Source organism: Urocampus carinirostris, chromosome 8 (genome assembly GCF_059441175.1).
Source record: "Urocampus carinirostris isolate Australia breed hairy pipefish chromosome 8, RoL_Ucar_1.0, whole genome shotgun sequence".
Classification (NCBI taxonomy): Eukaryota; Metazoa; Chordata; class Actinopteri; order Syngnathiformes; family Syngnathidae; genus Urocampus; species Urocampus carinirostris.
In genome coordinates, this window is record NC_142356.1 from 11,020,227 (window position 1) to 11,035,199 (window position 14,973).

General features: G+C 40.5%; 1 protein-coding gene across 1 annotated transcript in view; it reads left to right on the forward strand.

The window, feature by feature from the left end:
* LOC148360706 (regulating synaptic membrane exocytosis protein 1-like) overlaps window positions 1–14,973 on the forward strand; it is a 122,221-nt gene that overhangs the window by 26,050 nt on the left and 81,198 nt on the right. Inside the window, exons 2-3 of the mRNA XM_088341603.1 lie at window positions 4,454–4,667; window positions 7,108–7,128. Of these exons, the coding sequence (XP_088197729.1) occupies window positions 4,454–4,667; window positions 7,108–7,128 (235 nt within the window). The remainder of the gene's footprint in view (window positions 1–4,453; window positions 4,668–7,107; window positions 7,129–14,973) is intronic.

The window sequence follows — 14,973 nt, forward strand, 5'->3', positions numbered from 1 at the left end:
GCCATTGCATTTCTTCTTCGTGACTAACGGCATCTGGGATTAGTTTTTATGGCATTGTCTTGTGAAGCATAATCACACCCAAGAGGACAGGTGCATGCTACTAGGTGCACATAGGTGCACTATGAAATGTATATTAGTGCAAGGATTTCGTATTCATACAGGACATTTAAAAATCAAAGTACTGTTTCCATGTGGTGAATTGTGTCGGGAAGAACTTCCTGCAACTGAAAATGTGGGCTACATGTTACAGGCAGGCGGCACAGAGGCTGGGTGGTTAGCACGCAGCCCCACAGTGCAGAGGTTCAGGGTTCAAGTCCAGTAACCGCAGCCTTCCCGAGTGGAGTTTGCATGTTCTCCCCGCTGCTGCGTGGGCACTCCGGTTTCCTCTCACATTCCAAAAACATGCATTTCTCTTCTTACGAACTTGATTCGTTCCAGGACTGTGCACGAAGCCTGAACTGCTCGTGTTAAGAGTGGATTCTTCTGAAATATAGAATAGTTACAAAGTATTTAATAATATATGTTGCAATTACTGGTGGAGCCAAATGCAGGGAAGCAATCGCAGAAGCTGGGCTGCTCAAAAAAAGGATGGCGTTTAATACCTATACACAGGAACAAAGTAACAAACAAAAAATACATCAAAACTGTCTGAACTAGAGGGCCTCCCACACAGGGTTGGGTAGGGTTACTTTAACTGGTTTACGTTCAATTACTTTTGGATTACTCCAATACCAAATAGGCTAATAAAAGACAAAAGAAACTGAATATGAATCAAATTTATTTTCATTTTTTTTCTGTCGCATTTCATGTTAGTTTTGCCGGAGATTAAAGAGATCAAAGCCAGGAGAGAAAGCTTACCACTTGTTGTGAGTCATCATTTTATTCATATTGAGTTTCTTTTGTCTTTTATTAGGATATTTGGTATTGGAGTAATCCAAAAGTAATTGAAAGTAATCCAGTTAAAGTAACCCTACCCAACCCTGCTCCCACATTCCAAAAACATGCATGTCAGGTAATGGGCCGGTCCAAATTGTCCCTCAGTGTCTCTTTATGCCCTGCAACTGGCTGTCAACCAGTTCAGGGGTTCCCCTGCCCACTGCCTGAGGATAGCTGGGGTGGGCTCCAGCACCTCCGCGACCCTACTGAGGATAAGCGGTGCAGTTAATGGATGGATATTACCAGGGTTGGGTAGGGTTACTTTAACTTGATTACTTTCAATTACTTTTGGATTACTCCGATACTAAATATGCTAATAAAAGACAAAATAAACTAAATATGAATAAAATGATGACTCACATCACGTGGTAAGCTTTCTCTCCTGGCTTTGATCTCTTTGATCTCCCTTTCTCTCTCTCTCGCTCTCTCTCTCTTTCTCTCTTTATTCTTTTTTCCCCTCCCTTTCTGTCTTTCTTTCTCCCACCCTCTCTCTTTTTCTCTTTCTCTTCTTCTCTTTTCTCTCCTTCTCTCTTACTCTCTTTCTATTTCTCTTTGGAAAGAAAGACATTTCTCTCTTTTTATTTCCCCCCTCTCTCACTATTTCTCTTTTTATCTCTTTTGTTTCTTATGCTCTCTTTCTCTCTCTCTCTCTCTTTTTCTTTTTTCCATCCTTTCTCTCTGTCTCTCTCCCACCCTCTCTTTTTTCTCTCTTTCTTTTCTTCTCTTTCGCTTCTTCTCTCTTACTCTCTTTCTATTTATCTTTGTATTTCTTTCATTCTCTCTTTTTATTTCCCCCCTCTCTCACTATTTCTCTTTTCATCTCATTTGTTTCTTATGCTCTCTCTCTCTCTTTTTTTCTTTTTTCCATCCTTTCTCTCTGTCTCTATCCCACCCTCTCTTTTTTCTCTTTCTTTTCTTCTCTTTCTCTTCTTCTCTCTTACTCTCTTTCTATTTCTCTTTGTATTTCTTTCATTCTCTCTTTTTTCCCCCTCCCTCACTATTTCTTTTTTTATCTCTTTTGTTTCTCACGTTCTCTCCCTCTCTCTCTTTTTCTTTCTTTCTCCTGCCTTTTCTCCTTTTCCCTCCCTCTTTCTCTTATTTATTCATCTCTCTTTTTCTTTCTCTTTAATCTACTCGTCCGGCCCCCGACAGAATGTTTTTGTTCTATCATGAGTTTGACACCCCTGATCTACTCTATATGAGTCATGCTTATGAGTTCTAATATTAGATTTGGCATTAAGTCTCCAATTTTCAGAAGATTACCGCGGAGCCCGTATGTAAGGGTGCAAGTTTCCACGGAGAGGTTTTTATTTTATTAATTTTTTTTCTACTTTGGGTCAGAGCGGCTTCATCTGCTCTAAGCAGTACACAAGAATGAGAAAATGTGGCTCTAAGAACAAGAACAGCTGGTGCACTGAACCCCGCTGACACCAAGCAGTTGATGCTGCCGTGTTACCACGGCAACCGACCGCGAACCCTCTGTTTCCGACAGCTGTTCCCATGGTGCTTGGACTGAGCTGAGCCCTCGGTTGGCATTGACAAGATAGATGGCAGTACATGGTCGGAGGCGGTTCTCGGCAAACACCGGGCCGTAGACTGGTACTGGGCCATGGTTCGTTTGGTACCTGATTGCTCACAAAGAAAGATTCCCTATAGCTAGGTTCAGGGTTGGGTAGGGTTACTTTAACATGATTACTTTCAATAACTTTTGGATTACTCCAATACCAAACATGCTAATAAAAGACAAAAGAAACTAAATATGAATACAACTATGACTCACAACAGGTGGTAAGCTTTCTCTCCTGGCTTTGATCTCTTTGATCTCCTAACTAACATAAAATGCGACAGAAACAAAATGAAAATAAATCCAAACAGCTTGCCAACATCATTTTTGCCGTTCCATGTATTCCGTTACTCCCCAAGCCTGCACAAAATTGAGTCATTTTATTCCTATTTAGTTTCTTTTGTCTTTTATTAGCATATTTGGTATTGGAGTAATCCAAAAGTAATTGAAAGTAATCCAGTTAAAGTAACCCTACCCAACCCTGTCTAGGTTTTGCCTTACACCAAGGTTTTATTGCAGTATGTTGCTGTAATTGAGCAATGGCGAATATCAGCGAATATCACTGACCTCATTTGCTCAGCATTGGATACAATGGGAATCCAACACAGATCGCGGGGATAAGACTGAATCCTATGAAACTAGGCTTCTGAAATTGTAGGTGATATCATGACATTATTTTTTTCTACTTACGGTGCCACATTGTCATGGACCATTATGGGAAATAGTTCAGCCAAAAGAACATTGTACAGCATGGTACAGTGAGTAAAACTAGTGTGATGACATAGTATTCATCTTCTTCCTCTTTCTTCTTCTTCCACCTCTTCTTCCTCTTCCTTTTTCCGTTCTTTTCCTTTTTGTCCTTTTTATTCCTTCTTCTTTGTACTTCTTTTCCTCTTCTTCCTTCTCTCTTTTCTTCCTTTCTCTTCCTCCTTAGTTTTCCTCTCCTTCCACCTTTCTCCCTCTTGTTCCTGGTCCCTTCTGCTCCTCCTCCTTCTGCTCCTCCTTCTCCCTCATACTTCCTACTCTTTTCCCTCCTCTTCCACCTTCTTCCTTCTTCCCCTTCTTCTTCTTACTCCTCCTTCTTCCTCATACTCCCCCTTCTTCATCCTTCTCCTTCTTACTCCTCCTAGTTCATCTTTCTCCCCCTTTCTTTCGCCCCTTCCCTCTTCTTCCTCCTTCTTTGCCAAATAGGCCTTAGGTTGACCCTTGAAGACCATTCATCCATCCATTCATCCAGCCATCTATCCATGCATTATCTGCACCGCTTATCCTACTTAGGGCCCCGGGGGTGCTGGAGCCCATCCCAGCTGTCTTCGAGCACTGGGCAAGGGACAATTAACCTGACATGGGGAGAACATGCAAACTTCACACGGGGGGTTGCGGTAGCCCGGACCTCGGCACCCTGGGGCTGCGCGCTAACCACAAAGACCATTAAGTCATGTCACGAAGCGGGTCGGGAAGCAGGAAGTTGGAACTCATTTGAGTAGACGATCTATCACTTTAATTGACAAAAGTTGCCCAACACAAAAACGGACCAAAAACAAAAAAAAGCAGGCTCAAATACAGGCAAAACTACAGACTAGGCATTTAACGGGATCAAACAGAACTTGCAGGAATCTCTCGGAATGTTACACCGAAGTGCAACAAAGTCCAACAAGCAAAACAAGGTATCAACAAGTTTTCAACAAGGGTAAACAACGATCTGGCCAAGGGCAGTTCCTAGAGGCGCGTTAAAGTACCCATAGGAGTAATCAGGAAATGCAGGTCAGCTGGTTCAAGGGGCGGGGCCAGCTGGGCGCCATGACAACCGTGCAGGACTGCAATTCTGTGTTTTGTGTTTTTATTTGTAGATCTATAGGAGTTATTTTGGTATAGTTGTATATTCTCAGTCAGCAAATAATTTGTTTATTTGTGTATTTGTTGATGTTTATTTATTTGTGTTTTCCTTTCCAGAACACTGCACCAGCAGTTCGAGAGCTATAAAGAGGAGGTGCGTCGCATCGGGGCGGAGACTCAACGTCAGCAGACGCAGCAGAAAGACGACGCCCCGACTTGCGGTATCTGCCGCAAGACCAAGTTTGCCGACGGATGTGGCCACTCGTGTTCCTACTGCCAAACCAAATTCTGTGCTCGCTGTGGGGGCCGAGTCTCCCTCCGCTCCAACAATGTGAGAACACCAAAAATATTTTTATAGTTTTACTTATTTCCCACTCTCACTCGCATGTTCGTCAAGTCTGCTTTGTTACCTTAATGTGTTTATCATCTGCTTGTTTCCTGGTCACACTCTGGGGGACCAAAGAGTGATGGAAAAAGGTATTGGGACTAGGGCTGTAACCGACGACTACTTTAATAGTCGACTAGTCAGCGACTATTGATCGTAAATTCCGGACTATAGAGCGCACCTGATTATAAGCCGCACCCACCACATTTTAAGAGGAAAACCGATTTTGTACACACACAAACCGCACCTGTATATAAGCCGCATGTGCCCACGTGAAAAGATGTAACACAAACACAAAATTAACCCAAACCCGACTTTAAGTCCCGCAATTGAAACTAAATGTCCTTCATTAAAGTACACAGTCCAAAAACCACAGCCGGCAAAATGAACGGAAAATGATACCGGTACTTAAGGTTTGAGGCAGGCCTGCAGAGTCCGGGTCCCGTTGAAAGTAATCTAAGGAAATAAGTGTATATTTCCAAAGGTAAGGGTGGGAAAAATATATATCCACTAAATATATATCTCCTGACGGACAGACCTTTTCGTTTCATAAATCTAAGACACCACGACGGTTCTCCTTTAAAATCCGGAATTTTATTTTCGGTGGGGATTGTTTTTGCTTTCAGTCTGATCTGCACAGTCGAAACACCTCGGCCATCTGCTCTCTGTGTGTTCACCCGGACTTCTAGAAGGTCTTCCGGTTCGGGCCACCTAGATTACCTCGGAAAGCTTTTTTCGCCTTTTTACATTTCTCCAGTTCTTCCCGCTGCTGTTTCCAGCGTCTCACCATCGATTCGTTTACGTGCAGTAGCTCTGTTTCCTTCTTTATCGGACTGCTCGATTAATTTTAGCTTGAAAGCTGCGTCATGTGCCTTTCAATTTGCATTTTGCATGATGAGGGTATGTTTACGCTGATTTAATTTATGCACAAGCCAAGAAGTTGCAGTCTTCCTCTGTGCATATATTCCACCGGTCTAAATCTTACCTTTTGTACTCGAGCGCCGCTGGCGGCCGTTAGAAAAATGACATAAATTGGCCGCATCACTGAATAAGCCGCAGGGCTGAAGATTTGGGAAAAAAGTAGCGGCTTATAGTCCGGAATTTACGGTAGTCAAATGATTGGATAATTATTAATTCGTTTTTCAAAGAAAATGGGGGTGATTATGATGAAAGCGAGAAAAAAGAAATCATACAATAAATTTTACGTCTTTTATTGAAATAACTGTATTGAAGATTTGTACAAAAAGGAAAAAAAATGCCTTATCTAAAAGCAGTGCTCGATCAGTAGAGACATTAATCCATAAATAAACCTCTGTCCATTTTTTAGGGACAGGCAAATAAATAATAATTCAAAATGTATATAACATGTATTTTATCCCTGTAAACTCATAACCTGCTCATTAGTAGAACAGTAATAAAACAAATATGTCAGGACCGGTGCAAGCAAGAACCCAAATGTGTAATGTTTCACACAATGCTTTAATAAGGGATCGATACAGGAAACAGAATCAGGATACAGGTAGCTGGGACAGGAGAACGGAGCTTGGATTGGGGATCCATCAAGAAAACAGAATCAGGTTACGGGTGGCTGGGATAGAACGGAGTTTGGATCAGGGATTGATACAGGAAATAGAATCAGGTTACGGGTAGCTGGGACAGGAGAACGGAGCTTTGATCGGGGATTGATACAGGAAACAGAATCATCCTGTATGTGACTAATCATTTTACTACACCAAAAGTTAAACTGTGTTCTAGAACAAAAGTACCTAACCCTAGGAGTAATGTTACATCTATAGGGGCATCTTTGTTTAAATCGAAAAATGAGTGGGTGCACAGTGTTTGTGTGTGAGGCATGGTTGGGTAGGAATACTTTAACTGGATTACTTTCAATTACTTTTGGATTACTCCAATACCAAATATGCTAATAAAAGACAAAAGAAACTAAATATGAGTAAAATGACTAAATTTTGTGCAGGCTTGGGGAGTAACGGAATACATGGAAGGGCAAAAATGATGTTGGCAAGCTGTTTGGATTAATTTCCTATTTGTTTCTGTCGCATTTTATGTTCGTTTTGCCGCAGATCAAAGAGATCAAAGCCAGGAGAGAAGGCTTACCACGTGTTGTGAGTCATCATTGTATTCATATTTAGTTTATTTGTCTTTTATTAGCATATTTAGTATCGGAGTAATCCAAAAGTAATTGAAAGTAATCCAGTTAAAGTAACCCTACCCAACCCTGGTGTGAGGCAAGGTTTGCTTTAAGTGCACAGCTTCAATCTAGTTTTGCCACTGGATTTGTTATGAGTGGAGTATTTTGCAATGACGAGGCAGAAGTTCAACTTTTGACTAATTCTATATTTATTGTCCTTCTTTTCCTTCTGCAAAGTGTATCATAGTCAAAGACAGGGTAAGACTTACAACGTGATGGATTTGCTGCATGAATTACTCCCATTCCCTGTCCTATGGAGGACCAATACTGTCATATGAAGAAATAAATGTATAAATACATTAGCACTGAAGGAACAAATCGACAAAACCGATGATTAAAAGTGTTGCAATCTAATTAGATCATCGATTCATGGTACCACGTGTTTTATGAGCCACCAAGAACGTTAAATCAATGCAAATTAGAGTGCACACCATTTCATTGTGACGCTGGGCATTGTAGTACCGTTTTGGTCCAGCAGAGGACGCCAAGACAGTTTTTATGAAAAAGCTGTGTTACATTTTGGTATACAGTACTACATTTTGAACATTGCATGATTTACAAACAAAATTGTTTAAAAGTTTAAACAGTGTTTGACTGTTTCATTATAAAACAAAGTTAACAATTTTCAAGGGAACAGACAGAAATACAGAAAGAAACAAATAACAAATAAAGGAAAAAGAAAAATAATAATATTGACATGTTTTATTCTATCCAAGAGGCAGTTTCTTGAGCAAGTATCTTTTTTATACTGGCAGTGTTCATTAAATTCCCAAATTTAACCCCAAAAACATTTTTTTTGACAACATTTTGAAAAGTGGGTTTGTTTGCATTTTTGATGATTTATTTTGTTTGTGGATGAATTTTTTTTTACAGAAATTGAAATGTATTGTTTTTTTCTTGTTTGTTTTGTACGATAACTCCAAATTTAATATGATCCGTTGATAAGGTGGTAGGAAAAATAATATAATACATATTTCCAGGTGTGTAGCATACATTTCTATGCATTTTTAAAAAATATCAAGCAAATTGAAAAACATTTTTATTGTTTTATATCATAATTTTTTGTATTTTGTTTATTATAGTCTACCTGTCCAAAATTTCAATATTTGAATAAATGGGAGGGAAATTAAAAATTTGATTTATCGATCAATCAAAAAAATAATTGACCGATTCATCAATTGTGAAATTAATCGTAAGTTGCAGCCCTAAAATACATTAATACCTACACATATATGCTATATAAATAAATGAACGGGTAAATACATAAACATAAAAATATATGACATTTATTCCATTATGTGAGTTGTCATTTATTTTGTTATTTATTTCGTCGTGAATTTTCACCTGTATTTTGTCTCATCAAAATGTTATTTAAATTAGGGGGTCAGTCAAACTGCCTGAGCTTTTCACCTATAGCCGGGTCACTTACCACTGTTTAACCTAGGGGTGTCAAACTCATTTCTACTCGGGGGCCACATGATAGAACAAACCTTCTCTCGAGGGCCGGAATAGTAGATTGAGGGGAAAGAATAAAAGGAACGAGATAAAAGAGAGGGTCGTTTTTCTCTTGCGCTTCCCTCAGCAGTCAGGACCAGAACGGAGACAGGACCCACTTGCGTTACGTTTCTCAGTTTTATTGGGAAGAAAGGAAAGGATTGCACTCACGATCCGGGAAGCAGGTCGCTCTGAACGCGGAAGTGGGACTTCCGTGGCCAGTGATGGCGATGTCCGAAACGGAAAACAGGTCATTAGCCGGGACAGGAGAGCAAAAACGTGGTCGAAAGCCAGGAGAGGAGAGTAGACGTGGTCAGGATCAAAAAATGGGTAGAAGCCGGGGAACAGACGGGATCAGACACAGGTGTGAGTCAGGGTGAAAAAAAGCTTGCTTAGAGTAAACTGAGGTTTGCAGACGGACTGACAACAGGTGACAGAAAGACGAGGGTTTACATAGTGACAGGGAGCCAATCAAAGTCCGAGGCAGTTGGCGCCAAAGGAGCAAGCACAGGTGCATCACATCGGTAATCATGACATCAGCGTTATCTTGCGGGCCAAATTCAATCCCCTTAGCGGGCCTAATTCGGCCCGCGGGCCGCCTTTTTGACACCCCTGGTTTAACCAATCGGTGAAAGGCTCTGGCAATTGGACTCATTTAAATAGCATTTTGTTGTGACAAAAATCGTGACATATTACACAGCAAAAAAAAACATACACAACAAATAAATACCAAAATGAATGACAAATAAATAAACAAAAAACATTGAATTTATGTCATATACTTAGCTATAACATTATTTATCTACGTGCTGTTGTATTCAAATGGCATACATTATTTATTAATTATATTTTTTCATACGTCATGCAGTATTTACATACATTTGTTAGTATTTTCATTTATTCATATATTTATGTATTTCTACATATGGCAGGATCAGTTCTCAATACCGTCGACCCCCAAACCCCTTCACATCCGGCTCTGTATCCATTCGCAGGTGCGAGGATAAAAACTCAGTCCAATTGTTTTATCGATAATTCTGAGGATGAATGCAGACCCTGAAAGACATTCGAAAATACCAGCATGAGAAAAATAATATTGAATATCTGCAGGAAAATGACGGTGCCAGGTTGGTTGGGGTGTTTTAAAATTTTGAGTTGGCAGATTTGACACAGGAAATACCATAATTTGAAATCAAAATGTACTCTCCACTCTTGCTTGTGCATGCGCCCCCCTGCTTGTATCTTTTTACAGAGTTCCGCTTAAACTCAACAGTGTGTACTTCAAAGGATATCAAACGTCAGTTACTAGATATGTAGGGTCTTATGTATTATTGTTATTTTATAGAATTTTGTGACCTTTTGCCACATTTCAGACTTCAAACATAAAGATATAAAACTGTAATTTCTTGTGAAAAAAGGAGGCTAGGGCGCTCGTCTTGTGATCAAGGGATCCCAGTTCGAATCCCGGCTCGTCCGTGTTACATGTCGAAGTGTCCTTGGGTAAGACACTGAACCCCTAATACCCCCAATAAGCAGGTTAGCGCCTTACATGGCTGCAAGGCCGCTATTGGGAAATGTGGAGCACATTGTAAAGCGCTTTGGGAAGTCATTGACTTGAAAAGCGCTATATAAATGCAGATCATTTCATTTCATTTCATTGTGAGGCATCAACAGTAAGTGGGACACAATCATAAAGTGGAACAAACTTTATTGGATATTTTTAACTTTTTTACCAAATAAAAAACGAAAAAGTGGGTGTGCAAAAATATTCAGCCCCTTTATTTTCAGTGCAGCAAACTCTGTCCAGAGGTTCAGTGAGGATCTCTGAATGATTCAATGTTGATCTAAATGTCTAACGATGATAAATGGAATCCACCTGTGTGTAATCAAGTCTCTGTATAAATGCACCTGCACTGTGATAGTCTCAGAGGTCTGTTTAAAGCGCAGAGAGCATCATAAAGCACGAGGAACACACCAGGCAGGTCCGAGATACTGTTGTGGAGAAGTTTAAAGCTGGATTTAGATACAAAAAGATTCAAACATCCCAAGGAACATTGTGCAAGCAATGATATTGAAATGGAAGGAGTATCAGACCACTGCAAATCTACCAAGATCTGGCCATCCCCCTAAACTTTCAGCTCATTCAAGGAGAAAACTTATCAGAGATGCAGCCAAGAGGACCATGGTCACTCTCAATGAACTGCAGAGGTCTACATCTGAGGTGGGAAATTTTGTCCATAGGACAACAATTAGTCGTATACTGCACAAATCTGGCCTTTATGGAAGAGTGGCAAGGAGGAAGCCATTTCTTAAATATATCCATAAAAAGTGTCGTTTAAAGTTTGCCACAAGCCACCCGAGAGACACACCAAACATGTGAAAGAAGGTGCTCTGGTCAGATGAGACCAAAATCATACTTTTTGTCAACAATGCAAGACGTTATGATGGGAAGATGGATGGAGCCAAATACAGGAAAAATCTGGTGGAAAACCTGATGGAGTCCGCAAAAGATCTGAGACTGGGACGGAGATTTGTCTTCCAACAAGACAATGATCCAAAACATAGCAAAAGCTACAATGGAATGGTTCACCAAAAAACATATCAAGGTGTTAGAATGGCCAAGTCAAAGTCCAGACCTCAATCCAATTGAGAATTTATGGGAAGAACTGAAAACTGCTGTTCACAAACGCTTTCCATCCAACCTCTCTGAGCTCGAGCTGTCTCGCAAGGAGGAATGGGCAAAAATATCCGTTTCTCAATGTGCCAAACTGATAGACTTACCCCAAGCGACTTGCAGCTGCAATCGCAGCAAAAGGTGGCGCTACAAAATATTAACTCAATGGGGCTGAATCATCTTGCACACCCACTTTTTCGTCTTTTATTTGTTAAAAAAGTTTTAAGTATCCAATAAATTGTGTTCCACTTCATGATTGTGTCCCACTTACTGTTGATCCTTCACAAGAAATTACAGTCTTATATCTTAAAGTTTGAAGTCTGAAATGTGGCATTAGTACACAAAGTTCAAGGGGGGCAAATCGTTTCACAAGCCACTGTATATGTGTTCCCTCTAAGCTGCGCATGCAGAGTCTCTGAGACTCTCACGTTTTTCCACACACTGTCCCTTTATAGATGGCGCCACCTGGCGGTTTTCAAGGGTTCTGCGGGCTTAAATTAAAAACGCTTTGATAACCGCACTGATAAATCACCACTTCATGTGTGGTCTGTACTATCAAGACCCTAAATAGTACTTTCTAGTGTTCTCTTTTATTGATGTTTACTATGTTTGTGTACTGTAACTCAATGCTAAATCTATTCCACCCTGGTTATCCAGGAAGGGGGATTACCACTTGTGAGGTCCCTTCTCAAGGTTTCTTTTTTCCTCACGCTGAGGTTTTGAGTTTTTCCTTGCCCGCATGTTGGTTTAAGATCAGGTAATTGTGTCATTGTAATCCTGTGCAGTCTTTTGAGACATTTCTGTGTTTAAGGGCTATATGAATAAATGTGAATTGACTTGAATATAATTGAGAAGACTTTTTTTTATCTACACACTGTCCCTTTAAGGGCCACATAACTTTTCCCTTCTGTGGTAGTTTGTAACAGAAAAAGTGTGATGATTGCAGGAGTGCCTAAATGTAAAAAAATATTGTTCATCTCACCTGCAAAATAGATGGTAAATGTCAGTCTCACACGACACCATTTACTTGTTGACATCAAGAGTGATTTATTGAACAAGTCTCATTAAATCACGTGAGGTCCCGAGAGACTTGCCCCAAACACCCTTCTCTTACCTGTGAGACTATGTTATCTAGTGGTGACATACTGGTACTTCACTTTTTCTGCTTTACAAAACAACACCAAAATCCCAAAATATAACATTTTAACTCGTCAGCAACCCTTGTTGAGCCGTATAAAAGAGTTACTAACTAATAGTTAATAATGAAAATAGTTCATAACTAAGGAACATTTTATTGCAAAAGGCCAACTTTATTATCAAATACAAATACACATACAGTGGAACCTCGGTTCTCGACCATAATCCGTTCCAGAACCCTGTTCGAAAACCGATTTGTTCAATCACCGAAATCATTTTTCCCATTAAAAATAATGTAAATCGTTTTAATCCGTTCCAACACCCTGAATGTTTACCATGACTGTTTAACGTAAACATGAAGCTAACCCAGGCTAATCGTACGTTCGCGTTATCGTAATCTTCCGTACGAAAGATTAAGCTAACATGAACGTGTAAAAATAAAAAAATCAGGTCGTTTACAAGTCATTTAGCACTACAAGTGGCTAGCGCTTCATTGGAAAGGGGGCTCCATTTCAACCCCCTGAATTTTGAGCTCAGTTCCAACACCCTGAATGTTTACCTGAATGTTCAACGTAATCATAGAGCTAACCCAGGCTAATCGTACGTTCGCGTTATCGTAATCTTCCGTCCGAAAGATCATGCTAACACGAATGTGTAAAAAAAAAAGATAAAGAAAATAATTATGAATAGGATTTCTTACCTTTGTGGTGGTCAGCAGAAGGCGCATCTTGTATTCCCTAGCAAGTTTGGAAACTCACACACCTCCTTTATATTTAGCTATTATGTCTTTCTTAAAGGCAATAGTTGTACGAACAACTTTTCTTTTTTCACCTGTCCTGCTTGCACCGACCTTCTTCGGAGGCATAGTTAGGGGCTAAAACACTCCGTTCACCGATATTAAAAGCGAAAGCAAAAAGAGGCAAGTGCGCACGTGATAACAGTTGGTCACGAGGGGTGGGGGCGATCTACACGATCTACACCCGTACGCCGCTCAGCATCGCACCCTAGTATACCGGCGTTCGAACTCCGAAATTTTGACCGAACAGCGAAGCAAGAATTTCTCAAAATTTTTGGTCGAACACCGATTTGTTCGAACTGAGAGGCGTTTGAAAACCGAGGTTCCGCTGTATATGAAAAAAAAAAATCAAAATGCTTTCTGGTATTGTTCAGGGGGCCGGACCAAATGTGGAGGCGGGCCGCATCCGACCCGCGGGCCGTAGTTTGGGGACCACTGCTTTAAAGTTTCATATCATCCAAACAATTTTAATATCACAACCCATTGACATACAACATGCAGTTTTGTAACGTTGGTTCCATTTATTAAGGCACAAAAAAGAAATCAAAATCTATTTTTGGAGTGGTGTGTCTGATAATCCAGTGTACTATACAGTACCTAAAAATCCATTACATCCTCTCGTGGCAATCTTTCGAATCCATTCTCCTTTTGCATCAAGAATTAAGACAGGAAATGAGGGCTATATGTGAAATCCCAAAATATAACATTTTGACTAGTCAGCAACCCTTGTTGCGCCGTATAAAATAGTTACTAATAGTTAATAATAAAAATAGTTCATAACTAAGGAACATTTTATTGCAAAAGTCCAACTTTATAATCAAATACAAATACATATATATATTTAAAAAAAAAAAAATCAAAATGCTTTCTGGTATTGTTCAGGGGCCGGACCAAATGTGGAGGCGGGCCGCATCCGGCCCGCGGGCCGTAGTTTTGGGACCACTGCTTTAAAGTTTCATATCATCCAAACAATTTTAATATCACAACCTGATGACAGGGCAGTGGTTAGCCCGTGTGCGGCATAGTTCTGAGGTCTTGGGAACCTCCTGTGTGGGTTCAAATCCAGCTACTGGACTTCCTGTGCGGAGTTTGTATGTTCTCCCCGTGCTTGCGTGGGTTTCCTCCGGGCACTCCGGTTTCCTCCCACATTCCAAAAACATGCATTTCAGGTGGATTGGCCGGTCCAAATTGTCCCTAGGTGTGAATGAACGGGTGAGTTGTCTGTCCCTGTGTCCCCTGCGATTGGCTGGCAACCAGTTCAGGGTGTCCCCTGCCCACTGCCCGATGATTGCTGGGATGGGCTCCGGCACCCCAGCGACCCTACTGAAGATAAGCGGTGCAGCTAATGAGATGAGATGAGACAACCCAATGACATACAACATGCAGTTTTGTAACGTTGGTTCCATTTATTAAGGCACAAAAAAAAAAAATCAAAATCTGTTTTTGGAGCGGTGTGTCTGATAATCCATTACTTCCTCTCGTGGTAATCTTTCGAATCCATTCTCCTTGAGCATAATAAAGACAGGAAATGAGGGCTATACGTGAAAGTGAGAACTGGATGTTTTTTATTGTCCTCAGATGATGAATTAGAAAATAGTAAAGAGCTGAAAGGATTAGCGGCCAGTGATAATCTGCAGCCTCTCTTCTGACGTGGTGGAAGACATGAGAGCGGCTGCAGTTCTGATTTATTTGAGATTAATCTGAATATGCGCCACCTACCATCCAGGATTAATGTGCGGCAAGCTAAATGCTAACATGACTGCGGCTAGTCGTCCACCCCGCTGTCAATCTGGAGATATCATTAAACGGGTTGCAGATATATATATACTCTCCGAGATTTGTTTTGTAACTCTGAGCGATCGTCACGCCATTTTGTTTTTCTGGATTTGTTTTGTGAGAAGAAATCGCAGAGGGGGATAAATCCTGCTATTGTGCTGTCAAA